This window comes from Rhinolophus sinicus, linkage group LG07, assembly GCF_036562045.2.
Source record: "Rhinolophus sinicus isolate RSC01 linkage group LG07, ASM3656204v1, whole genome shotgun sequence".
Taxonomy (NCBI): domain Eukaryota; kingdom Metazoa; phylum Chordata; class Mammalia; order Chiroptera; family Rhinolophidae; genus Rhinolophus; species Rhinolophus sinicus.
This window is the reverse complement of record NC_133757.1, coordinates 39,891,498-39,918,249: the sequence shown is the minus strand read 5'-3', so window position 1 is coordinate 39,918,249 and position 26,752 is coordinate 39,891,498. Positions and strand designations below refer to the sequence as shown.

General features: G+C 38.4%; 1 protein-coding gene across 1 annotated transcript in view; it reads left to right on the top strand.

The window, feature by feature from the left end:
• Positions 1-26,752, top strand: part of CCDC6 (coiled-coil domain containing 6) — a 108,996-nt gene that overhangs the window by 32,733 nt on the left and 49,511 nt on the right. Inside the window, exon 2 of the mRNA XM_019731822.2 lies at positions 17,584-17,733. Coding sequence (XP_019587381.2) covers positions 17,584-17,733 — 150 coding nt within the window. The remainder of the gene's footprint in view (positions 1-17,583; positions 17,734-26,752) is intronic.

Genomic DNA, 26,752 nt, shown 5'->3' with positions numbered 1-26,752 from the left:
TATTGTTTTTTGTTTTTAATTTCCTTCTGTCGTCCTCTCTGAGTCCCTTGATGCAGAGGCCTTTTATTCTTGGGGGAGAATTGGATTCCCTTATATTTAATCACAGAACTGGTCTCTTTGGCTGCCAAGTATCGACTGAGTTTGGGGGATACTTCATAGGAGTTGCTCTTCAAAGCAGGGTAAGATCCCCCATTGCTTCCCAGGGCAGGGTGATGCTGTGGGAAGAGCCCTGAATGGGGAATGGGGAGGTTGCGGTTCTGGTTCCCACTTCAGTTGACCTTCCATCTTCCTTGGCCTCAGTGTCGCCTGGTGACAACAGGTTTTCCCTAGGATTCCCCTGGAGGATGTGACTTGTTTTTTTTCCTCAGTTGCTGTCTCATAAGGGATTTTAGATTGTCTCATATTTTAGTAAGAGAGAAATGGCAGGCTTAGGGAAGAAAGAAGCATGCCGAGGTTAATTTGAAGTTAACGTAAAACCAGGACCAGAGCTGAGGTCTCCCGGTATCTGCTGTGGTGTCCTTTCTGGTTTGCTCCTCAGAACCTCTGGGCCCCATCCCAGAGCTGGCTCAGTGTGTCAGGCGACGGGCTGGGCCATCAGTAGTTTTCTCTTTTTATTTTTTAAGTGACTATTAGGTGATGCTAATGCAATCTTGATATTGGACTTTGGGAATCCTTGCCTACCAGGCAGCCCCTCCCAGATGTGTGTGTGTGTATGTACACATCCAGGTGCAAGGTGAATGTTCATTTTTACAGTACTTGAGTGGTTAATACGTACAGGGCAGTGTTTTCAGCCCTGTGGCTGTTGTGTGTCAAATTAGTCACTTAACTCCAGAGGTACTGTGAACTTTTCTTGGGTGCCATTCTATTCACTTAAAAAGTATTTACAATAATATACATACATACTTATATTCATTTGTATCACATAATAAACTTATAATTTATATTTATCGTTAAATGAATGCATTTTATGTATCCTTGTTAAATAAATCTTGACTCATAGCAAGTGTGGTAGATTATGGGAAGGAATGAATCATTATATCTGAATATGACGGGAAGCCACTGCAGGACTTGAAGCAGGGCAGAAAGTGGTCAGTTTTCTGCCTCTAGAAGCCCTTTGGATGTAGAATGGAGCATAGCTCCCAGGAGAGCAAGAGTGGGAGAACCAGGGCTAGTTAGGTGACCATTAGAAGCCTGCTGAGAGATGATGGTGGCTGGAGCAAAAGCAGTGAGAAGACTAGAAGGAAACATTCTGGATCGATTTCACTTAGAAATGGGCTTTCTGAAAATTGAATTGGGCACAAGGCAGTGAAGGAAAGGAAAACCAAACTTCACTCAAGAGATGTGTTATGTTTGAGGTGCCTTTATGAGCTCCAGTTGGAGCTGGTTAGTAGGTAGTTGGTTCAGGGTCTGGAGATCTGGGGAGATTTTCCTAAGTGGGCTCATGTGCTTCTTAGGTTGCACTTTAATTCAGGTCTTTGGGTTACAGCTTGTATGGCTACACTGAGACCTTTAGGTCAGAAGCTTGCCCTTTTCTGTGGTTCCCCATGGCTTTTGAAAGATAGATAATAGGGCATTCGTTTTAGGTATAGGGTGTGTCAGGGGTCCCCAAGACCGCCCCCAGGTTTGATTTGCTAGGACAGCTCACAGGACTCAGTATCTAGTCATATGACTAATATTTATTATACAGAAAGAGTACAACGTGTCATCAGCACAAGGAAAAGATGCCTGGAGAGGAGTCTGGAGGAAACTAGGCACCAGCTTCTAAGTTCTCTGCCAGTGCCGTCACACAGGATGGACTTAATTTCCCCAGCAACAAGCTGTGACAACACATGTGAAATGTCTAATGGGGAAGCGTATTAGAGTCTCTGCACCCAGGGTTTTCACTGGGGACTGGTCATGTAGGCACCCTCTGTTTAGCATGTACCCAAATCCCAAGGAAAGCAGGTGTATTTATAAAATTGTGACCCAGTGAGCCACTTTTACCGGGGTGGTGGGAGCCTGTCCCAAATCTACATTCCCAGTCACCAGCCAAGGGCTAGCCTTGTTAGCAGCCTTACGGAGGATAGCAGTTAAGGCCTGCTACACGGAGAGCGGGACTTGCCCTGTCCTGCATTTTCTGTATAGACTCGAATCCACATCCTCACTGGTGTGCTGATGGCCCGCCTGCCCCCATGGTCTCCTTACCCTTGCCAGATACATCTTGATTCACTATCTGAAAGAAGAGGGAGAAAAGCCTGTGGCATAAAGCCAAAGGACCAGAACAATATATATGGTGTGTGTGCCATCAGGAAGTATGTAACCTCCTACTTGCCGCAGCGGTGGTAGCAGCAGCAAAAAGAACAGCTCGTTTGCAGTTCTTAAAGATTACCTGTCAGTCACCCTAGTCACTTTCTGGGAAAGGAAATTCCCAGGCATCTCCTCCCCCAGAGGAGCTGCTTTGTGATGCACAGGCATTGTGCAACAGCACAGATAATGTTGGCTCTGACAACAGCTGAGTGGGTTTTGGCTTTCAGAGCATTATGCTTCCTACATCCCTTGGACCAGTGGAGACACTGTTACTGGAATGGTGGGATAGGCCATAGAAGGACTGGGAGCTTTGGAGCCAGTCCAGGGTTTAGGTTTGATGCTTAGTAGCTCGGAGACTTGGGCAAGTTGCTTGACTTCTCTCAGCCCCTGTCTCCTTACGTATGATGTGGGGCTGACGTGTGCAGCCAGTGTGTGGGTTCAATGAGATAATGTGTGGAAAAGCCTGCTACAGTGCTAGAAATATAATCCATACTTAAACATTGACTGCCATTATCATTTATTGTAGGAATGGAGTCCACAGAGTAAAATATCCATTGACATATACTATATACACACACACATATACACATACATGTATATGTTTATATATACGTGCACATAGACGCACACATATATACGTATATAATACAAAGTTTGTATATTTGTGTACTTTTTGCTCATTATTCAGCAGGTATTGGAGTGCTATGTGCTGGGCCATTTCTTTTGTTAACTGTAGCGGATAAAACACTTAGCTTTTTCTTCTGTGTAGCTTCATCTCATTTTAAATCCCTTGATTCTTCAGGCTATTTTCTGCAGCCAAGATCATCCCAAGGCCAATTGCTAAATGTATGGATTAATGACGTTACTTTCCTTTAATTGCTGGGAGGATTATGTACCCCTCCAGGGACAGGGTCTGTGGTGTCCACTGCCATATCCCAACAGCGCTTGCCATGTAGGAGGTGCTCTGTTGTATGTGTTGAATTAAATTTAAAAAAATCTAGTGACTGTAGTTGCTGCTTGTACTTGTCAGCTGTTCTGGCTGGGAGTTTATTATTGGAGGGAAGCAGATGGATGCCTCCTGGGAGTGGTGTTCAGGCTCACCCCTCCCATGGCAGAAATCGTGGGCACATGTTTAGAAATACAAGACTCCTGGTATAGGGAAGCTTCAAGTTAGCCACATGGTGAATGGTGTATGGCCAGTATTCAATCTGGAATAATATTATTTGCAGTCAACTTTACCTCCAGGGTGAAATTGACTACCAGTGAGTTTATTCTTTGCTCGAATTTTTGTTTTGTCATATCTAATTTCCTTCACAATTTCTCTGGCTTTCGGAATGTACTTTGTAGGGGGAAGAGCAGGAAGAGAGGTGGATTCCTCAGTTGTTTTGGCTGTGGTTGGCCTGCCTTCCTGTTCCTCTGAGGTCACTTCACCACAGCGCCCCCTATTGATTCTTTGCAGTAGGATGTGCTTGCATGATTCTTTTTCTCGGCACCTGCGGCAACCAAGTAGTAACTCTCCTTTTCTAAGTATGCAGAGCTGTAGACATTTCAATCCCTATTCTCCAGGCCTCAGTCACTGCCCCACCGTCATATTTGGACACTTTGGGGTGGTTGGTTGTGGGTAAAGGTATAGAGGGTGTGGCATTGGCGGTTTTCTTGTGAAAAAATGATAGAGACTCCGTTTTAAGAACACATCTTCTAAGATCAGTGGGTAACTTACCCCTGAGTTCTGAGCCAAGCTAGACCCCGGAGGTAGTAATTTCATCAACATGAAGATCATGGCTCTAAGTTAATCGGTGCTGTGACTCACAAACACGGAACAGTGATGTGGTCATTTCTCCCTTTGTGTTAAATTCCATAGTAGCTCTCTATCCAGCTAGTTTATGACACTTGTTCTCACAAACGTGTGTGGTTTGAGACTGTTAGGCACAAGCATTTTTTTTGTGTTTTTTTGTCTGATCTCTTTATGTTTATAGATCTGAGGTTACCCATCATGATACTGTAGGATCAATTCCTGTGTTTATAATTGAGAAAATGGGTTGTTACTCTAACATGAGACTCTACATTCTCTAGTGCTATCAGCAAGAGAGGAAGTGAGTTTTAATGTACCAGGTAAGGTTAAAAAGAAAAAAGCTTCTGATTGTAGTCAATGGGGTCATTAACAATGCAGGTCATCCTCCTACTTACTACCTGACCTACAGTACAAACCATATTCTAGTGTTGCTCCTCTCCCATGCTGATCGGGAATGGAAAAGCCTTGAGAAATTTTAGGAAATCTGTGCCTTCAAAAAAAGGGGAAGAATCTTTGAAAAGGGGAAGTATCCTGGTTGAGTGGTCCATGGGAGAACATTAAGAAATGGAAGCTGTTAGACTCTATTTCCTACTCTCTTGATCTTGGGTGGTCTAGCTCAGCTGAACCTCCAGTTGAATGCAGCCTCATGAGTGAGCTCGGTGAAACCAGCCAAGGAACCACACATCAGCCCATGCCATGTTTCCCCAAAAGTAAGACCTAGCTGGACAATCAGGTCTAATACGTATTTTGGAGCAAAAATTAATATAAGACCCGGTGTTATTTTACTGTAATATGAGACCGGGTCTTATATAAGACCCGATTTTACATAAGGCCGGGTCTTATATACCGGGTCTTATATAATATATATTATATTCGTTTTTGCTCCAAAAGACGCATTAGAATTGATGGTCCGGCTGGGTATTATTTTCGGGGAAAAAGGGTAGAATGATGACAAATAATACATTGTTGTTTATAAGCCTTATGTTCTGAGATGGTTTGTTACACAGCAATACATAACTGATAGAATGAACTGCTTCTGGATGAAAATACTCAGGCACAGTTCTCAAAGAAAACTACTAGGTTTAGGAAAAATGTCTCACATTTTAGTATAATTTAGATCAATCTGATTCCTTTCTTCTCTACCATCTTCCTTTATCCTACTTGTATTGTATAGAATTTATTTTCTTTTAGAGCCAGATTCAGGCTACTTCTTTTCAGTTAAATCATGACCTGAGTGAGGTTTTGAAAGCTGGCTTTGGGACTTGAACCACATTTTGTGTTGTTGCAATAGAAAATGTTATCCTAACAACCAACATATAAATTAGAACATTTGTAACTTCAGAGCACTGATAGGTTGGGGCCTACCTATAACCAAAGTAGACCTGACATTTGAAGAATGGGTTATTTTTCTAAACTTACCAAAGTGATAAATATTAGACATGCCTAATAACTATTCTTCAAGTCAGTGAATTGTCATCGTGATTAAATTAGAGATTTTTCGTACTTATTTTGTTATAGATTTGTTTCTAAGTCTGTTTCTCTTGTTTCTGTCTTTCTAAGGCCATTTAACATTTTTGTATTCCATTGATATTTCTGATATAAACAAAAAACATGCTGGTTAGAGAATCCTTTTTTAAAAACAGGTTTATCGATAGGTAATTTATATACTGTAAAGTTCCCCTATCTAAAGTGTACAATTCAGTGGTTTTTAGTATATTTTTAGAGTTGTACAATCATTACTGTAGTCTTAGAATATTTTCACCACCAAGAAAAGAAACTGCCCGTTGGCAGTCACTCCTCATTCTTCCCGCCCACCCTGCTGCCATATCCCACCTCTCCCCCTTAAGCCTAACGCAGCCACAAATCTTTCGGTCTCTATACATTTGCCTCTTCTGGACATTTCATATAAATGGTATCATATATAATACATGGTGTTCTGTGTTGGGCTTTTACCACTTAGCATAATATTTTTGAGGTTAAGAGGGAAAATAATTTAGCCACCTGTGGATATGTAACCATTGTTTAACATTTTTATTGTATAATATCTTATTCAAACAAAAAATAGTAAACGGACCATAAAGCACATGTAAGTTATAAAACATGACAAAATGAACTCCTGGGTTCCCACCCCTCAACTTCAGAACAAGAATGGTACTGGATTCCATTACATCTACCCAGCAATTTCATTCCTATCCTGGTCGCGTTATCTCACATAGGTATCCCTACACAATATGTCATTTATTCTGCTTGTTTTTTCAGTTTAATGAGAATATGTGTATTTTGCTGCAGCTTTTTACCCCACTCAATATTATGTTTCTTAGATTCCTATATGTTGTGTTTAGCTGTACTTCTTTTGATTTCACTGCTTTTTAGTTTTCTGTGTCAATGTATTGTTTCTCTTCTGAATAGATGTTTGAGATGTGTCCAGTATTTTTATTTACTAAGAACAAGAATGCAGTGAATATTTTTGAATTGCTTCCTCGTACACATGGAAGGGTTTCTTTAGGGCATATACCTAGCAGTAGAATTGGTACGTAGTCGAGTATAAAAATATTTCATGTTTCAGAATACTGTACCAGTTCACATTTCTGTCTGCGTTATATGAGAATTCTCACTGATCCACATTCTCATCAACCCTTGGTATTATTAAACTTCTTAATTTTTCCCAATCAGAGTGTAGAAAGTGATGATGATCTTAATTTGCACCTTCTTGATTACTTACGAGACTGATTACACAATTTTTTAAATTGCCATTTAAATCTTTGTTTTTCTAAAATTCCTACTTACATCATTTTTCTATTGGAGGTTATATTCCTTTATAGTAATTTATATATTCTGCATACTATTCATTCGTTTGTTACATGTATTGTAAGTTTCCTTCAGTTTGAGGGCTATTTCTCACTTTTTTTTTTTTTTTTTAGCAGTTTGATTCTGATTAAGGGTATATATCTGTTTCTTGTTGTTCTGATTGGGGTTCTTGGATTTATGGTTTGCTGTCTTTTGTTAATTTTGGAAAATTCTTTGCTCTTATCTTTGTAAGTAATTCTGTCTTGCCCTCTTTCTCTTTTAGGACTCCAGTTGCACTATTAGACCATTTGATATCGTTCCATTGGTGATCTGTCTGTGCCTTCCTCCCACTCTTTTTGTTGTTCAGATTGTATTTCAGTTTGGATAATTTCTGTTGACTTATCTTTCCATTTAATGGGTCTTCCCTAAGGCACACCAAATCCACTGATTATCCCATTGAAGGGATTTCTCATCTCTAATATGTTTTTTTGTTTTTTCATTCCTAGCATTTCCCTTTAACTCATCTAGTTTCCAGCTCCACTGAAATTCCCCATATTTCGGATCATGCCGTTCATCTTTACCATGGAATCCTTTAACATTTTAATCATAGTTATTTTAAAGTAATGGTATGATAGTTCCTACATCTGTATCATCTCTGAGTCTAGTTTGTCAGCTGCTATCTCTTGAATAATAGATTTTTCTATTCATGCATTTTTATGACTTTTGTAATTTTTGATTGTAGACATTGTATGTAGAAGACTGAGATAAATAGTATTTGTACCCCCAAATGAGCATGTCTCTTCTTCTATTAGGCCATTAATGTAGGATTGAGTCAATCTAATCAGTAATTGGGCTGGGTTTGAGTTTTGTTGTTGGTATTATTTATGTCATTGTACCATCAGCTTTGAATTCCTCCAGTGGTGGCTGCTATTGCCTTCTACTTAGAGTGGGGTCTGTAGTAGCCCACTTTCCTCAGTGTTCTTGCTCTATCTACCTTCTCAGCTTTTAGCAGTGACTGAATGCCTGGGCTACAGTCTAATCTTCACGTCCTTGCCTTCACTTAGCCCACTATTGGTTGTTAGACTAACCAATAGCCTTAGACCACTATTGGTTGTTTCTCATTGCTAGGTTCATTGTAGGGGAAGCTTCTCAGTTCCTCTGGTCTAGTCTTAGGTAGGTTTGTGTGCCTGGGCCGTGGAGATACGGTCTTTTCAGCATTCCTCCTCTGTGGCCAATCTCTGGCTTGAATCTGTTGTGGTTTTCCTGCCCTTTGGCTGGAGGTAGTGTCTTTTTGCCACAACCCTGGAAAGGAGCGCTTCCTTCCCTGCTCCACAGGCAGATTTTGGTCTTGCTTCCACCCCTCCTCCTGAAGCAGCAGGGGCTCTGCCTGCACCCTGGGGACTGGAGGGTTTGCTGTCTCCCCCAGAGTGGCTTCAACCCCTACCTCTTTGTTTTTTGTTTTTTTTTAATTGAGACCTAATTCGTATACCATAATATTCACCCTTTTAAAATGTACAATTCAATAGTTTTTAGTAAAGATAAGCAACCATCACCATTTTCTTCTCCCCAAAAAGACACCTGTACCCTTTAATGGTCACTTCTCCTTTCCTTCTATCTTCAGCCATTGTCAACCACTTAATCTACTTTCCATCCCTTTGGGTTTGCTTATTCTGGACATTTCAAATAAATGGAATCATACAGTATGTGACCTTTTGTTCCTTTTACTTAGCAGGAAGTTTTCAAGGATAAACCATGTTGTAGTATCAGTACTTCATTCTTTTTTATGGCCGTAACACATGTTGCCTATCCGTTCACTGATTGATGGACACTTGGGTTGTTTCCCTTTTTTGGCTGTTATAACTAATGCTTCTATGAACACTTGTATACAAGTTTTTGCATGAAAATAAGTTTTCAGTGTTTTGGGTTATATACCAAAGAGTGCGGTTGAGTCATATGATAACTCTAGGTTTAACTTTGAGAAACTGCCAGACTGTTTCGTAAAGTGGTTGCAGCTTTTTACATTCTCACCAGCAGTGTATGAGGTAATAGCTATAAGTTTATAATAAGTCTTTATCTGTGGTGGGGCAAGTTTCTTCTGATACTCTTTTTCAGAAGCCTTGCCTCTTTTTGGCTTTAATGTGAATTTTAGAATCATCTTGTTGAGTTTCTTGAAAAACCCTATTGGTATTTTGGTTAAACTGCATTGAATTCATGGACTGTGGGGAAGAATTGACATTTTTCAGTAGAAAGTTTTGTATATCTGGCTAATGTTTTTTGTTAATTAAGTATATTTCAGTCAAAACTTTTTTCTTCATATAGATCTTTGATGTCTTTTGATTAATTTATTCTGAGGTACCTTAAAAGTTTTGTGGCTGGTCTATACAAAATGCCAAGGTCTTTCTCTCTTTTTTCTAATTATTTGAATGTTTGATATAGCTTTACAGTTTTCAGATAATGCTGCTAATGGTGATTTTTTCTTTCTTTGCTGGCTCAAACTTCCTAAAAATGTTTGGTGTTAAAAATCTGGTTAAGATAGATATTAATATAACTACTCCCTTTGGCAGGAGTTAGGTGTTGCTTGCCTTTTTTCCCACCCGCCCAATCTTACTATCTGGCTAGGTTATTCTACTTGTGTTTATTGTCATTATGAATACATTTTTTTTTTTGTTTCTACCATCTTTTTTCTTTTTGTACCTTTTTAAGTTAAAGTTTTCTTCTGTTGATTTAGAAGTTCTCCATTTCTATTCTTTTACTAGTTATCCTGTAATTTTACCGTGAACACTTAAAAGTAATATGTTAGATCTTTTTTTAGAGAAAATATAAGGACTTTAAAATACTCTAATTCCCATCATTCCCTTTGACTTATGCTATTATTGTTCAGTGTTTTAGTTTTAACCTCACAAATTAGATGTTACCTTTGTTAGATTTTCCTACATTTTTACTGTTTCATTTACTCTCACCATTCCTTTGTGCATTGTAGACATTTTCTTCTGGGATAACTCCGTCCTGCAGAAGCCCTGTTAATGCAGGTCTGTTGTTGATAAACTCTTCCAATTTTGGTTTATATTGGAAATACGCATTTTGCTTTTCTTGAAAGACTGTTTTTCTTGGTATCCTAGTATAGTTTGCCAGTTGTTTTCTCTTAGCATCTTGAGAATATTCTGCTGTCTCCTTTCCCTGCTGATGTTGAGGAGTGATTCAATCAATTAGTTTTTTTATGGATCATCTGTGTTTTCTCTTAGGATGTTTTCAAGATTTTGTCTTAATGTGCAGTTTGATTAAAATGTGTCTAGGCATGGATTCCTTCCTTCTTTGTGCTTCCTGTATTTATAAATTCATGCATTTCATTAGTTCTGGGATATTCTCTGATTGTATATGTTTGTACAGATGAAGATTGGATATTTTCAGCCATCATCGCTTCAGATATTGTCCCCTCGTTTTCTCTTTGCTATCCTTCTTAGTCTTTAGTACGAAGTGTGTTAAATCTTTTTATTTCCTTCCCTATGTCTATTGATATCTTTCACATTTTCCATCTTGTTTCTCTGTGCTGCATTTTGGATTTATTCTTAGGTTTTTCTTTCAGTCCTTACTTTTTTATTCAGCTGTGTGGAATTTGCTGTTGAAATACAAAGTGCAAGATGAATTTAGGTATTTATTTCAAGAAGTTCTGTTTTCTTTTTCTGAAAATGAGCTGCAAGAATGAGTCTCTTGCAGCTCATTCATCATCTTTTATTTCTTTGTACTGTTTTAGATAAAAGTGTTTTATATTTTATAAGACTTGGAATATCTAAAGCCTTTGCAGATTGTGAGGGTAGGGTAGTTAGTGTATATGAGTGGAATCCTGAATTGATGGTTTCTTACTCATAGTGGTTTTGTGTCCTTGATGTGTATTTTTTGTTGGGGTGCTTAACATGAACTCTCTCTCTCTCTCTCTCTCTGTCTCTCCACACACACACACACACACACACACACACACACACACACACACATTCAGCTTTGGTGTTTCACTTAATCATTTGTTGGTGGACATCTTTTCATGAAAGTATATGCGAACCATATTATTTTCGGTGTTCCACTATATTTTTTCCCATGAGTGTACCATAATTATGTCCATTTCCCCTTTTAATTAAATAAAGGGAGACTACAGAAGCCTTTGTTTTCTTATTAATCCTCCTGTACGTGCTCCCTCCCCAAGCCTTTCTATAAGTATCTTTTGAGTGCTTACTCATGCAAGGCATCCTAAGCTCTTTATGTGAATTATTGGAATTTATCTTCATAACCAGTCTAGAAGGAGGTGGGTGCCATTATTTTTCACTTTACAGAGGAGAACGCAATGGCCCAGAAAGGTCCCATGACTCCCTTGAGGTCACATAGCTGGAGGTGAGCACAGCCACCTGGTAAACCAGGCAGTCCGACCCCAGAATCTGATGGTGTAGATGAACCTCCCCCAATCCAGTGTTATTTAAAGTGTGGCCAGTGGACTGGTTCTCTGTCACTGTCCCATGATCCCGTGTAAACACTTAGCTGCTTCTGTAGCAATTTCTCATTGCACTGCATCCAAGTAAGTGGCCAGTAGACTCATCTTCTCGAACTGGGTGTGGACCAGTTTGGGTGGTGTTGAATTCACGTGGTGGGAGGTGTGTATGTAGAGCTGTGTTCTGGTCCTGTGTAGTAGAACATGCACAGAGGAGTATGTGTGGGTCTACTGTAGATGGGTGGGGAGGACTGGTCTTTTGAAAGGCACAGCAGCTTGATAAAAGTTAGGGTCCTTTTTGATGTCAGGATTCTCTGAGTTCTTTTTTTGTCCTGAAAGTCACCCTTTGTTGCTGTTTTCTCTCTTGCTCCGCAGTCCTGTGACAATGGCCTAGGCATGGTATCTGGACTAGAACAGCACAGTTGTGAGGGCTAATCATGATTAATTGCTTGTACTGTAAGATAGCAGGCACTATGTGGAGGAATCACAAAATAACCTAGTGCTTCCACCTACTAAACAGAGAATTGTAATTCTCAGGCATGTAATTGAAATCCTCTCTTGGTTCTTGTAATAGAATAAACGAATGCATCACCTGCCACCCACCCCTGACACTTAAATGTTAGACGGTGCAGGAGAGTGGTTTATGGTAGTAAACTCATGGGTATGAGTTCTGAGCTAATCCATTAAGAGGTGCCAGCCATCAGTCATGAGTTCTAGTGAACTCTGAGCATCACCTAGAACAATCGATAGTGCAGTGGTGCTCCTAAATGATAGTGGAGAAACAACAGGGTTTTTGTTCAGTTACCTGGCTTGTGTTGGGTGGTTCCCGCTATTGTAACAATTTGGCATCAGATGCTGTTTTAAAATTGAGATATTAAGATAATTAACATGTGGATTGTGACTAGTCAACAGAGTAGTAAATTTAAATAATTAGAATAATGCATTTAAATATATTCCTAAATTTAAGTCATTAAAACAATACATAGCTCCTACCTGGATTCTTATGCATCAGAGCTTCAAGGTATCTTAGTTTTTTGATTTTTTTGGTTATTAAAACAAGTCAGCAATCAAAAGGAATTTTTAAAAACATGCGAATGTGTCATCTCGGTAGTCACTTTAACTTTCTTGATTGTATCCTTTATGTATGACTGCTACCAAATCGATACTGCCTGTGCTTCTTGCTGTGGAAAACGGTCCTTTTCCTTAGGCTTGACAGATCATGAATTGCATCATCTTACATAATTTTGGTTTTGGAACTTGGATTTTCTCCTCATCAGTGAGTGCGATTGTTGAGAGTTTTTGAATTCTTCTTTCTGTAGTAACCTTTGATCTCCAAATGCCACTAATAGAGAACAGAAACACTACACAATCACATTGGAATCTACTGTGGAAGTTGTGCCTTGGCCATAATAGCAGTGGGTCAGAATGAACTGTGTTTTCCTTATCTGCAGAAAATTGTGCTCATTTAGATTATGGTTGCCTAAATAAGTGGTGAGTCAGAAGAAAATCATTTTCTCTAACAATTTGTTTTGGTGTTTATTTTTTCCAGAGGAATTGGTATATTTCTCCTGCCCCACCCCCAATTTCTCTTTTGTTACCCCCCCCTTTTTTTAAATATATTGGACTTTTGGTAATATGGGGAAAGAATGATGGAGAGATGTTTTATATTCTAGTCCTCACATGGGCAGACATGGAGTGATTACTGCTGGGTGAGGGGCAAAGTAGCAGACACTAATAAGTGAATAAGGTTATACCAGATTCACTCCATTTCTAAGCATAAAAGCTAGAACCATATTGAACATGAAAATATAATCACAATATTTTTTATTTCCCCCAGATTTTTCCAATCTTCAATCTGCAAACATACAAAACACTAAGGTTTTTCATCCTTCCGAGTTCCTAATGTTTTTGTTCATACATTCCTTTGAGAGTTTACGGAGTTATAGGTGTAAACCTTGATTCATATATTTAGCCTCTGAGATACAGCTTTAATTTTGAATTTGGATGTGCTTAGGTGTGCTGAGATTTTTTTTTTTTTTTAGCATTTCAGATAAAAAGGGAACTATATTGATAAAACTGATGAGATTTCATAAAGTAGCCTATTTTGAGGTGGCTGGTGCAAATTGCTCCTGGGGCTTGCTTCTTTGCTTCTAGGCCACTTTCTGTCTGGCTCTTGGCTTCCTAGGGGGAATAAATTGCAAAGGTAATTTATTTTAAGGCTTAAATAAAAAGTTCTCTTTTGAAGTTAGGGGAAGAAAAAGCCAAGACTAAAGAGTAAGATTGAGATGATGATGCACAAAGAATGGGGAGAAAGCTGCAGGGAGAAACCAAAGTGGGTACTAACTGCTTTTCTGTGATGCTTTTCTGATAATTAAGTTCATCCATGGTCGTCAGTGCACCTTATCTGATCTTTTAAAACAATGTTCTCTGAGGCTATAATTGGCTACAGCATCTTGTCTTTTGTCCTCATTTATGTGTTAATTCCTAAAATGATCTGTGGCCAATTGGAAAAAGGGTGAACTAGGGTTTTATGTTTTGGGGATGTGGAATTTTGTTCTCCAGATGGATGGGTTTTCTGGGGTTGTTCAGGGGATGTTGTGGGAGGCAGAATAAGAGCCCCCAATGAGAACTAAGAAGTAGCAAAAACTTAGCTAATGGAGGCCTTTAATAAAATATTAGGCCTGTTAACCTGTTAAGTGGGATAGGCTTTAACCAGCTTCTGCAGAACAGTTCCTCATGCTATTCATGGTACCTGAGAGTTGTGTTTTCTACTAGTGGGCTTTGCCTAGAATTCGGTTGCTATTCCAAAGTGGTGAATAATTTTGTTTGCTACGGCCTCTGCATCTCACGACAGGTGACACATCCCTTACTTTGGAAGGTACTTATAGCGCATATCTAGCCTAGCTCTCTTCAACATCTCCCTGTCCCCATCTTTTTAAAATGTGCTACTTTCTCTGGTGTTAAGAATAAAAGTTTAACCAAGTACATTTAAATATCTAATAGGCTTTATTGAATGATTGATGGATTGGGCAGTACCCATCTAGTAAATAGAAAGCTGTTCCCAGGAGTTGTGTGAAATGGAAGGTTTTTATAGGCAGAAAGAGGGTGGGACAAGGAAGTTAAAAGAATGGATTATTTCCAGCAGGGTTACCTTACTGGAGGCAGGGGGTTTTATCAGGCAGATTACTTCACTAGCCCTGACCAGGAAAATCAAGACTTATAGGGTTAAAATTACTTTCCTGGGAGAGGCTGAGACTGCAGTTAGGTTAGGAATTAAGTCTTGGTGGGGCTTATGACAAATGGCTCCATTTTGAGTCTGTTTTCTTTTTAACACTGGAAAAGACTGCAAAGGAAACCAAGTGTTCTGTGAAATATTGACCCTGCTAATTATCAGAGTTCTTTTTCTTAATTGAGATATAATTCGTATACCATAAAATTCACCCTTTTCAAGTATACAGCTCAGTGGTTTTTAGTTATAGTCACAAGGTTGTATAAATTTAGCATCTAATTCCAGAAATTTTCATCATCCCAAGAAGAAACTCTACTCATCAGCATTCATTCCTCATTCCCCACCCCTAACAGCCACTAATCTACTTCTTCTCTAATGTTCTTTTTTATATTATACTGAAATCTGTTGTCCTTGTAACTTAATGACTAGATGAAATGGGGGATGGGCTGGGTAGAAGTTACATGAACAAACGCCTTGGGCCTAGCCTCTTATTGTCAACTCCTCACTTCTAGGCCCCAGTGCAAAGGGAAGGTGATGTGGTGAGCCTGTGAGTCTGGTTCTCTTTTATTGCTTGTGATTAAATTTACCAGTCTAAAACAGTGAATGTCTGGTAGCTTGCAGGAAGTTGAGTCTGACTTGATAATGAAATTAATTCATGGCACACACCCTTTTGGATTCTAAGTGCCGAGTTGCCATCAAAAGCATCACAGTTCTTGGCTACCTTTTTTTGTTCTGTAACTTTTAGAATAATCAGAATTTAAATCATACAGGACTTTGTCCGTCAAAACCAGAAAAGCAGGTAGCTTGAACATATTGCGGGCTTGGTTGTATGTGTCAAATATGCTTTCAGTAAGTCCTTTGGATTTCTGCCCATTACTCTAGTATGAGATCTTGAAGTAAGTGAATTTTGAAGACGAGTGGGGATTAATTTAAAGGGGGAGGCACAGCACCAATCCTCAGCAGTTTGCCTTGACCATAGCGGAAAGCGTTAGACCTCGAGAAGTGCTAACAAAATACACAGTGTGTAAGGGAACCACTGGGGAGCTAGGGGACTGCTCACTGGATGCTCTTTGCTGGTCATAAAAATTTATTAGCTGTGATGTGTTCTTAATTGCTCAGCTCTCCTGGCCTGTTCCAAATGGTTTCTTAAAGAACCGGAGTGCTGGACCTAGTCCCAAAGTTTCCACTTTTTCTGTAGCTGTGTTTTTCTGTCTAAGTACTACATGTGGCTCTCTTTTGTAGAATTGTTTGGCAAGCAGTTCCAGGGACTGGCGTACTTCCTCTAGGCCACTGAGATGGAGAGAAGGGAGGATGGACACCCCCAACCCCCAGCCCAGAAGTCATACCTACTAGGGTGTAGGTGTTGGGGAAGCTAGTGTACAGAAATCTAAACTACCTGAGTTGGGAGTGGTTGGCAGATCTTTTACAATCAAAGGTGGTAATTGCTTAATGCAGGTGCCCTTTTGTCTCCTGCCCTCTGGCTCTCTTGTATTATTATAAGTGACAGGTGCCTGGGGCTTGGAATTGATGTAGCTCTCCCGCCCTTGACTTGGCAGATGACATAGGAATGCATTATTCGAGATTAATGCATCAAAATGTTGTGGTTTAAAAAGTGCTTTGAATAGAGTTGAGTCCATTTGAAACAAGTACTTTCTGAAAAGATTAATTTCCTTCAAGGATGGTTGGTTTTTCTGTTTATTCTGTTAATATATAGTTAGGGGGAGGGACCTACAGAAGAATATTTTCATCTGCATTGAATTATGCCTGATCCCCTTTTGATCTGTTTTTAAAATTCAGTAATGCCTGTCCTTGCCCTCACCTCCAAAAAATTCCCAGTAGGGAAATAAATAAAATTAAAAACTCCTTTCACCCACCCTTACTCTTCACCCCCTAGATTCCTGCTACTGTGCCATAACTACTTTTTAGCCATTTGGTTTATTTCCTTCCAGTAACTACTCAATGAACATGTAAATGAATTCATGTAGTGCTTTTATAATGACGAACCCAAACCTTTTCTAGTGCAGAAGTGGGTCTTTTGCACTAGACGTGACATGATATTACTTTTTTAAGTGAGTTGAATTTCTCTGCTCCAGTAAAAAAAGGTTGCCTAGGCATTTTAATTACAGTAAGTCCTCATTTAACATTGTGGATACCGTGTTTCCCCAAAAATAAAACCTAGATGGACCATCAGCTTTAATGCGTCTTTTGGAGCAAAAATTAATATAAGACCAGATCTTATATAAGACCCGATATATTATATTATACCCAATCTGATATAAGACCTGATATTATATTACATTATATCAATCATATCATATCATATCATATCATATCCTATCATATCCAGTCTTATAGTAAAATAAGACCAGGTCTTATATTAATTTTTGCTCCAAAAGACGCATTAGAGCTGATGGTCCGGCTAGGTCTTCTTTTCGGAGAAACATGGTAGGTTCTTGGAACTGCAGCCAAATAACATAATGAAACCAGTTTCACCACAGGCTAGTTGATGTAAACAAGAGTTACATTCCTACAGCATCTCATCAACATGAAACGATATTGAACAAAATGATGTTATGTGAGGATCTGCTCTATAAATTTTGAGATGTGGTGACTTTTGCAGAGAGTTAGGAATTGATGCACCTACCCCAGAATTGGACTTACCTGCCATATAATGAGGAGCTTTCTGTATTCTGGTGATTGACTTGGGATTGCTTCTAAAAACTGTAAAACAATCTTTGTTAATTTCTTTGAACTATCCCTTTAAGAAAATGGACCATACATAGTGCAGGGAGGCCCTTTGGAGTAATACTAGGACTGGCTTTCATGGTTGCTGCTAAGTTCCACCTCTGTTTTGTGCTTCTTGGGGTGTGTTGGTTCAAGTTAAAAATAGAACTCTAATTAAAATGGGTGTTCTCTCTGGAAATAAGAACTATATTTCAATTAGTAAATTTCCTGTTTCCTTAACACGTGTTTTTTTGTTTGTTTGTTTGTTCCCTTTTAATTTTTTTTTAACAGCAAGCCAGGGCTGAGCAGGAAGAAGAATTCATCAGTAATACTTTATTCAAGAAAATTCAGGCTTTGCAGAAGGAGAAAGAAACCCTTGCTGTAAATTACGAGAAGGAAGAAGAGTTCCTCACTAATGAGCTCTCCAGAAAATTGATGCAGGTAAATTATCTTTTCTCCCCTCTCATCTTCCCTGCCTGTTTTCCTCTCTAGGAAAAAAATGACTTTGGTAGAGAACTTTGCTCAAAACATTTGCTGATGAGGTTGTAGCTAATGTTCTTTGGAGATTAAAAATACCGTGTAAAGATGGCAGCAGTGTGATACTCAAGACTGTTGGTTCCGTAGCTCATCTGCTTAGGTAAGGTAAGATAGTTTATACCCTGAGCGTTTCAAGAAATTGCTGATGAGCTTGAGGCCGCAGCATGGGAGTAAATGGTATATGTAGTATTTTGGAAATACAGGATTAACACCAAATATGAGATTTCTTTCTCCTTTTATGTTGAATTTGTAATGAATATGTAAACATTTTTGGCAGCCAGAAGTGGGTCCTTTGCACTAAAATAGGAGGATAAAAAGTGAAATATGTACGTTTTGTGTTGGGGGGGTGGGCATAAAAGATATCTGTGATCTGTGGTTAAAATCGTATACAATCATATTCAAGTGGGTAAGTAATATGTTACTGAACAATACCAAAGAACTATTCAAACTTAACATTAATCACTAATCGTATATAGAAGACACCACACAAAACATATAGGAAGGTTTGATTATTCTAGTTCAAAGACTCTTCCCCCTCTTTTTTTTGTTTTCCTCAGAGCTTATCTGTAAAGTAGAAAAGTAAAATTTGTTTAGGACAAACGTTTTGTGGGTTACTTAGCATGAACTTAAGAATACGTAGGATATTGTGTTTTCGTCATCTAACACAGCTTGTCCAGAGTGATGACCGGGTATTAAATTCTCCCCGGAGGACCGCTGGTACCATTTTGTCAGATGGCTGTGAGAGGTGGAAACACCCCCTCTACTTCCTCTTCACTGGCATCACTAAAAATTCCATTAATTTGGTTCACATACGTAATTCAGTGAGGTTATAATAAAAGGATATTCGAGGCTTTTGAAAATCTTCCTAAATTCTTACCATCAATCAAAATGGTCTTCTAACAGAAGACCAGAGCTTTTGTATAGAAACTTTAGTGGTAAGACCAGAGAGACAGTGGTCCTGGCAACTGTTACTCCATCTTTGTTTTATTCTCATTTTTCTACCTGATTACTGAATAAAGACACCATTACAGTCTTGCCCCATATTTGATTTATATGGCAGCTGTTGAAATGTGAAGAAGAGAGGTACCCAGGCATTAGTGTCTAGCAAAGATTTATGGAGGAATTTCTGTGTAGACACTTTTTGTTTATTCATGTGCATTGAGTTTGAGAAAAAACGAGGGAGGTTGGTTTGGCCTTTGAGTGTATCTCACCTTGGCAGCATGAGACAACTTACTCTTTATGTTGCTTCTATTAGGTTGGTGCAAAAGTAATGGCAGTTTTTGCAGTTATATTTAACCTTTTAAACCGCAGTTACCTTTGCACCAACTTAATAGAACTAAAGGGATGAAAGTATGGTTTGTTCTGAGTTTACTGTGTAATCAGGTGCCCTCATATTTAACACTGCAGGAAACCTTTTTTGTTTTCAACTTGCATGGTTGTTAGTAGTTGGAGTCTTTGACCAAAGTACAGTATAAAGCAATGAAAACCCAGCCAGGTGATGCCCCTTTGCTCTGTAAGGACTCATCTTCATCATGAGTGCTTCTGCAGTGTGTAGTTTATAGTCAGCTTCTCATTCACTTATCATCACAACCCACCTGCTTTCAAAGGACATTGAGTAGCATACTAAATAGGAGCAAAAATATGAGAGCCATGTGCAGCAGAAGAGGAAGATAGTTGTATGAGGTTGGTGCACAAGTAATTGCAGTTTTTGCAATTTCTTTTTTAACCTTTTAAACTGCAGTGACTTTTGCACCAACCTTATAGTAATGCACTTGGCGTAAGAGAGTATAAATTTAAAATTTAAGCTCTGAGCATGCTATAAATACAGCTACAACCAGGAGAAATATAGTGGTTTTCTTTCATACCTCTTAAAATAATCGTTTTATTTGGTCAGGATAAAAAAAAATTTCGTGTATTAAAAAATTAAATTTTTGAGGGGCATTGGATCTTTCTAAAGAGACTGAATAATATGTAAATTGCACAACACAGTCAACTATTTTCGTTGGAAGTAGTATATACTGTGTAGCACTAGTCTTCATGTGACCATGACCTGTGTTTGCCCTCCTCAAAACAAAGGGTATGGTACAAAGGTGTGATTCTACTGTTCGGAGAGCTCTAGGTGAGTCTGTAACTCGTCAGTGATCTAACTTGTAGAATCTGGACAATTGAACGGTCAGCATGTCTCTGAAATAATCTCTCATGAATCCTAGCTTGGTTCTTAGGAGATGTGTGTGTGTGTGTGTGTGTGTGTGTGTGTGTGTGTGTGTACACATATATATCCATATATGTATATATGTATGTATATATGTACGTATATGTATATGTATATGTGTATATATAGTAGTAGGGTATACAGAAGATTTGCCATTTTTGAATGTATAATACAGTGGCATTAAATACAGTCACATTGTTGTACAACCATCACACTAACCATCCCCAGAACTTTTTCAAACACTGTGCCCATTAAACAATAACTCCTCATTTCCCGCTCCTGGTTCTTCGGCTTTTGAAAGGGGACGGTGGCAGGAAGTTTGGGTTGAGGTCTCGGGCAAGTCCTAGAGCTATGTTGTTTCATGGCATAATAGATGATCTCTTACTTTAGACATCAGGTATCACTGCATGCCATTTTGTGGAAATAACCAAGAAGCCCTCTTCAATTGTTGGCCTGTTGGAGAGGTCTCAGATTGCTGCAGGGAAGAAGGTCTGTGGGCCTACATTAGCCATCCTCCAGGATTCCCGTACACATTCCCTTAAGGGTTTCAACCAGTCCTTTGTTAAAGGCTCACATTTTCTGCCACCCAGTGTGGAAGAACTGCTCTCCATCTGGAAGATTTTTAGAGTAATTGGTACCAATAGACTTTTCCAACTGTGTAATTACTTTAATATGGCTCTCTAGGATGTTTGCTTCTGGATAGGATTTTGTTATGAAAAGCCTGCTAAGAGAAACTGTACTGCAGGTGTTACCGATAGACAAATGAGTGAATTGACCTGTTCACCATCAAAGTGTTGAGCATTTCTCACCCAAAGGCCACTCAGAGGCTATTTATAGAACAATTTTGGTTTTGTCATTATGCTTTGGCTAATGTCTCTCATAGTGATTGGACATTGCTTTTATGTGCATTTCAAAGGAATTCTTTGAGCCTGAGAACAAAATGAGATTTTTGTTATGGAGACACTTCCCTTCCCATCTGCTATGGCTGAGCTGGTATCTAATACCTTTAAAAACTGAATCAAGTTACTTTAAGTATAGGTGAGGAAATCCCTTTGCCTTTTTAAGAAGGTCAAGTTTGGGAGATAGCTTAAACAGCTCCATATATGGTAGTGCTCATGTAAACACACACACACATCACACAAAAAGAACATACAACTTTTCTCCCTTTTGTTTATATCCAAAAGACACAAAATTATATCTTCATTACATGAAAACTCTTACCTGAAAAAATCTGTATCTTTCTGAGCGCAGACTGTGGGATTGATTACATGACTAATGAGAAATTGTCCAATGAAGAAGCTTCTTGTACTTTTGTAAGTTTAGTACAAGCCTAGCCTACATCAGAACTTAATTCTTACCCGCAGTGCATTAAAGAGAGCTTGTACCGTGTTTCCCTTATGTTATATAAGACCGGGTCTTACATTACAGTAAAATAAGACCGGGTCTGATATTAATTTTTGCTCCAAAAGACGCATTCGAGCTGATTGTCCAGCTAGGTCTTATTTTTGGGGAAACACATGGTAGTTTAATCATAATTTGTAATTAAAATTTACAAGAAATGGTTTGTGAGCAAACTTTGTCAGAATTTGATATATAACATGTACATTAAATAAAAAGTAATGCAGTATAGTGAATATAGAAAACATTATTGTATAATAGTCATCCAATTTGCTAAGAGACTAAATCTTACTTATTCCCACCACAAAAAGAAATTGTAATTATGCACTAGAGATTCTATCACTATAATGACAATCCTATTACAATATATAAATGTATCAAATCAAGATGTTGTACACCTTAAATTTACAGTGTTTATATGTCATTATATATATATATATATATATATATATATATATATATATTTATTTATTTATTTATTTATTTATTTATTTATTTATTTAAGTCTAAAAAGCTGTTCTCCAAATGTTAGCTGTAAGTATACTTGCATGCTGAGCTTACAGGTTAGGTTAATTTTCTTGGCCTCTTTCCTTCTAATTTTGAAAAAGCAACCGGAATTACTTTTGTAATTAGAAAATATGGTAGTTCTCCCTGATCCATGGGGAATATGTTCCAAGACTCCCAGTAGATGCCTGAAACTGCAGGCAGTACTGAACCTTACATATACTATGCTTTTTCCTATACATACCTACATACCTTTTCACTTAAAGGAAGCACTTTACGGCTTCTCTTTGGCATGCACCAATTGCCAGCATCATGACTCTTGCGTTTTGGGGCCAGTTATTAAGTAAAGGGTTACTTGAACACAAGAACTGCAGTACAGCGATAGACAGTTTGATAATCAAGATGACTACTAAGTGACTAATGGGTAGGTAGTGTATACAGCATGTATCCACTGGACAAAGAAATGATTTCTGTGCCAGGCTGGACAGGGCAGGATGGTGCAAGATTTCATCATACTACTCAGAAAAATGCACAATTTAAAACTTGCGAATTGTTTATTTCTGGAATTTTCCATTTAATATTTTTGGACCACAGTTGACCGCAGGTAACTGAAACTATGGAAAGCAAAACCACAGGTCAGGGGGGAACTACTGTATCTTACTTCCTAAAGAGGAAATTTCAACTTTCTGATGCTTGTTTTATACCTACTTTTTAACTCCTCTTTCTGTGTCACTAACTTTGAGAGCTCAGAGTCCTGCTGTATCTGTTTGTCATGGACAGCAATACACTGAAGCTCCCTGCAGAGCAGGCTCATTTGCAGGCGATAGAGGATTCTGGACTGCCCAAATCATTAATAACTAGTATACTCAGAATTCCCTAGTGACTGGATTAACTGTCTTGTCATTCTTGATATTCATTTCACTGACTTAAAACCTTTTTTTTTTTTCATTTTTTATTGTTCCTAATTCCCCTGGCTAACTGTTAGCCACCAATCACCAATGCCAACTAGAACACCTGTCATTACTGAGATAGATAATGGTTTTAGCAGTTGTGGATTTTCTCACTTGCCTTTCTGTAAACCTGATGCAATAAGTTCACTTCTTGCTCTTTGGGAAATCCTGTTCAATTGTTGCCTACACTCTTCTCAACCAAAACCACTGCCAAAAGTTAATACTTTTTTTCTGTTTTTAAAGTCCTGGAACAGACTTGAGATAAGATTACTGGGTATTACATATATTTCTGATTCTTTTCAGTGTAATCCAGCTTTTAAATTTCAGACCTTAAGATAACAAATAGGTTTGCAGTATTCTAATTTTGGTTCACATTTGAAATTGGGTCTGGTCCTCAGAAAATAATGCCACAATACCTATAATAGAAATTATTATGCTCATATTCTTATGGAGGGGCACATTCTTACCGATTATTAAAAGTACTTAAGAATAAAAGTTTTCCAGATCTCTTATTAAGTGGCATGGATTTATTTTTTATTATTAAAGCTTGGTCCCTGAGGTTAGAATGCCTCCTGGAATTAAAGTAGTTCAAGTTTCCTAGCATCTATGGAAAGATGATAGATATATAGAGGAAAGAAAGGAAGTTGTGGGCAAAAACACTGCTGAAGCTGCCACTACCGCATGATTTATACTGAGCAGTTCAGAAGGAGATCATACAACAGCGTTATTCTTTCATCTCTGTCAGCACAGGAACAAAACTGGGAGGAATAATTTCAACAAGTCCCACATCTACCTGTTCATCTAGACAAAGGCTTATCACTTAATTTGCCTTCTCCCTCTCCTCACTTCAATTCTAGAGAAGCAGTTTCCCTTCCAGTATCATCTTAATAGATTTGGTTTGCTGGAGCGTGCACATCCCTAACCCCAGAAAGGCTGTGTCTCTGGGTCGCAGGCATGTCTGCAGGTATCAGAAGTGAGCGCAAACTTCCAGTACCCTTCTCAAGCGTGTCCACCAGAATCTGAGGCTGCCTTTTTTCCCCTCCGAGTTACCCAGGTCATTAAGATGGCACTGAAGTGATTTTGTTTGTGCAGGCAGTAAAATCACGTCACGGAGATAAATATGTACGTTACTCTGTTAATTTCAAGGGCACCTGGACTAAGACTGCCATTGCATCCATTCAGATGAAAACTTGGTTCTCCCCATGGCCAGGGAGAAGAGACCTTGAAATATGTACTTCATTAAGGTGGCTACATCAGCGGCCCTCTTGGCTTTTAGTTTTTCAGGGCTGCAGTTGGGACTGAGAGAGAGAGAGAGAGATTGAATGGCGTTTTTCATTTCAAATTGTCTGACCCTAGGCTTTGTCTGTTCCTTGCTTCTTTTCATGGAGCAAGGGGCTTATATACTGTATTTGTGATACATCTGCAAGGAGCTCCCAGGATGTTTTTAATGCATTTTAAATGCTGCAACCACTAGAGGCCAAATTATAAACCAGAATTTTCCTGTTAGCAGGCCAGAAATCTCTCAGTCCAACATTAATTTGTATTATGATTAGAAAATACAATAATGTTGATGCAGTTCTTTAGTCTGAAGGAATCATTGAGTTTCTTTCAAAGTGTGTGTATGTGTGTTGACATTGTGGTTAGATTTGATGTACCAGCAGACTCCCCAAAATGGAAGGGCAACAGCAGGGGCTTAGAAGCTTCCCGTGCTGACTTTTGACAAAATGTGAGAAAATGCAGGTAGAGAGACATTAACAGTAAAAGGGAAATGAAAGTAAAAATAATCAGATGAAGCTGGGGTGAGAGGTTGAGTTATTCACCAGCGTAACGGTGAGCATTTTATTTCTAGTTGAAAAGATGAATCTTGGTTATTGAAGGGTACTTCCAATGCAATCCTTAGAAATGCATTTCAAATGCTTGTAAAACTTTGCAGTTACAGATGTTGCAATGTTTTGTATTTTGGGAGTAGGTTCTTTTTTATTTTTATTTTCAAAATGTGAACTACGCTCAGCTCAGTGAGTATGTACCTTAAAATACAGAGTTATATCCTGCTGTTGTCTTCACCTTCCTCTTTTCTCTTTATTTGTAAACTAGATAAGAAAGATGAGGCTTTTAATTTTAATTTACAATAATAGCTTAGAATGAGTTCTTTCTTGGGCTAAACATTTCTCTGTGCCTCAGAAGAAGCTGTTAGTTTTTACAAAATGAATTTTCAGTGCAGTAGGCTGACTCCAGAGCCTAAAGGACTTCATCTTATTTGTGAAGCATCTTTTTCTAGTCTTCTTCCTAACCAGACTTCTTTCAAGATGTGAATACCTGAAGTAGCGTCATGCTATTGGAAGTTAGGAAACTCAACCACAGCCCTGTATCTGAGTGGATGGAAAGCCTGATGATGTGCTTGAGCCATCTGCTCAGAAGTGAAGGCATGACCTCTGGTCCTTGGTAATGCCGACAAGGAAGTACATTTAAAAATTATGAATTTCCTGAAAGGACCTCTTTCTCCCTTGTAGAACTTACTGTGTTTCCCTGAAAATAAGACCTAACCGGAAAATAAGCCCTAGCATGATTTTTCAGGGTGACATCCCCTGAACATAAGCCTTAATGCATCTTTTGGAGCAAAAATTAATAAAAGACCCGGTCTTATTTTTGGGGAAACACAGTATATGTGCCTTCCTCTCTAGAAAATGACAGATTCGATAATTCAGACAAATCTCACAGAGGATGAATGAAAAGGTAAACAAAATACTTTTAAATTTTTTATTGAAAGCATTAAAGAACTAACAAGATAGTGAATAACTATTAGACTGAGATTTGGGAGAGCATGGGACCTGAGAGAGGACCCCAGCACCCAGGGTGGCTTTTGTCCTGAGAGTATTTGCTATTCATTAAGAATCAGTTGAGAAACTTGAGTTGTCCTTTTGGTAGTTGTGTGGAGCTGGGGTTATAGAAGTCAAATCTGAGGTCTGACCAAAGGTGGAGACAATGATAAATCACCCCACTTCAAGCTGAAATCATAAAGAGCTAGACCTTCAGGATAAGAGCGTGCAAGCTTTGCATGCATCATATGGGTGATTCAGACTAGATGGTGCCTGGCAGAAGAGAATGCAGTTTTCTGCAGGAAGATACCTCCATCTTAGGCCACACGTTTTTTCTACAATTAAAATTTAAGGTACATTGTCCAACACACAAGAAGAATCGGATAGATGGATATATGAGATTTTATGAATGGTAAACCAGTAGAAAGAACCCAACAGAAATGGACTTGACAGATACCTTAGATATTACAATTATCAGACATGGACTACAAAGCAGCCGTGCTTACTACATAAAAAGATTTAAAAGGTGAACTTGAAACTTTGTTATGAAACTGGAAATGTCTCACAACTCTTCTTACAAACATTCAAAACGTAAGTTAATAACCTATGAACAATAAATGGCAATACATTTGAAATTTTAGGTGAAATGGACAATTTCTTAGAAAAGCATTCCTTTCTACACCTGAAGGAGGAAGAAATAGAAAACATGAGTTTTCTCACCATTAGAGAAATTGAGTCAGTGATCAGTAGCTTCCTAGAAAAAGAATTCCAGTCTCAAATGGTTTCACTAAGACTTATACCAAACGTTTAATGATGAAATAATTCCAATCTTCTGTAAACTATTAAGAAAAAGAAATGTGTGTGTGTGTGTGTGTGTGTGTGTGTGTGTACATATATATATATATTTCAGAGGGATTTTATATATATATATATATATATATATATATATATATATATATATATATATTTATACATATTTATATATGGAGAGAGAGAGAGAGTGTGTGTGTTATACAGAAATATAAAATACAGAGTTATATCCT